This window comes from Plasmopara halstedii (assembly GCF_900000015.1).
Source record: "Plasmopara halstedii genome assembly, contig: Scaffold_430, whole genome shotgun sequence".
NCBI lineage: Eukaryota > Oomycota > Peronosporomycetes > Peronosporales > Peronosporaceae > Plasmopara > Plasmopara halstedii.
Window position 1 is genome coordinate 1,146,512 of NW_020187350.1, and position 258 is coordinate 1,146,769.

The following is a 258-nucleotide window of genomic DNA, read 5'->3' on the forward strand; positions in this document are numbered from 1 at the left end:
ACGTAACGTGTCGTACCATGCCCGCGCGGCCTGTTTGGTACCATATATAGCGCGTTGCAGCAAACATACCAAACCTGGTTCAGATACGTCTTCATAACCATCTGGCTGACGCATGTAAACTTCTTCATCCATGCGGCCGTAATGGAACGCGGTGTCCACATCAAAGTGCTGTATTTCGTAATCTAGCCGCGCCGCCACTACAAGCATGCATCGGATCGTGTCCATGCGTGCGACGGGTGCAAACGTCTCGTGATAGTC

At 52.3% G+C, this 258-nt stretch overlaps 1 protein-coding gene across 1 annotated transcript in view; it reads right to left on the reverse strand.

Moving 5' to 3' along the window:
- Positions 1 to 225, reverse strand: part of PHALS_09814 (retrotransposon ty1-copia subclass) — a gene marked incomplete at both ends in the record, with an annotated part of 280 nt that extends 55 nt beyond the window's left edge. Inside the window, one exon of the mRNA XM_024725135.1 lies at positions 42 to 225. Within this exon, the coding sequence (XP_024575943.1) occupies positions 42 to 225 (184 nt within the window). The remainder of the gene's footprint in view (positions 1 to 41) is intronic.
- Between the last annotated feature and the right edge of the window lie 33 nt (positions 226 to 258).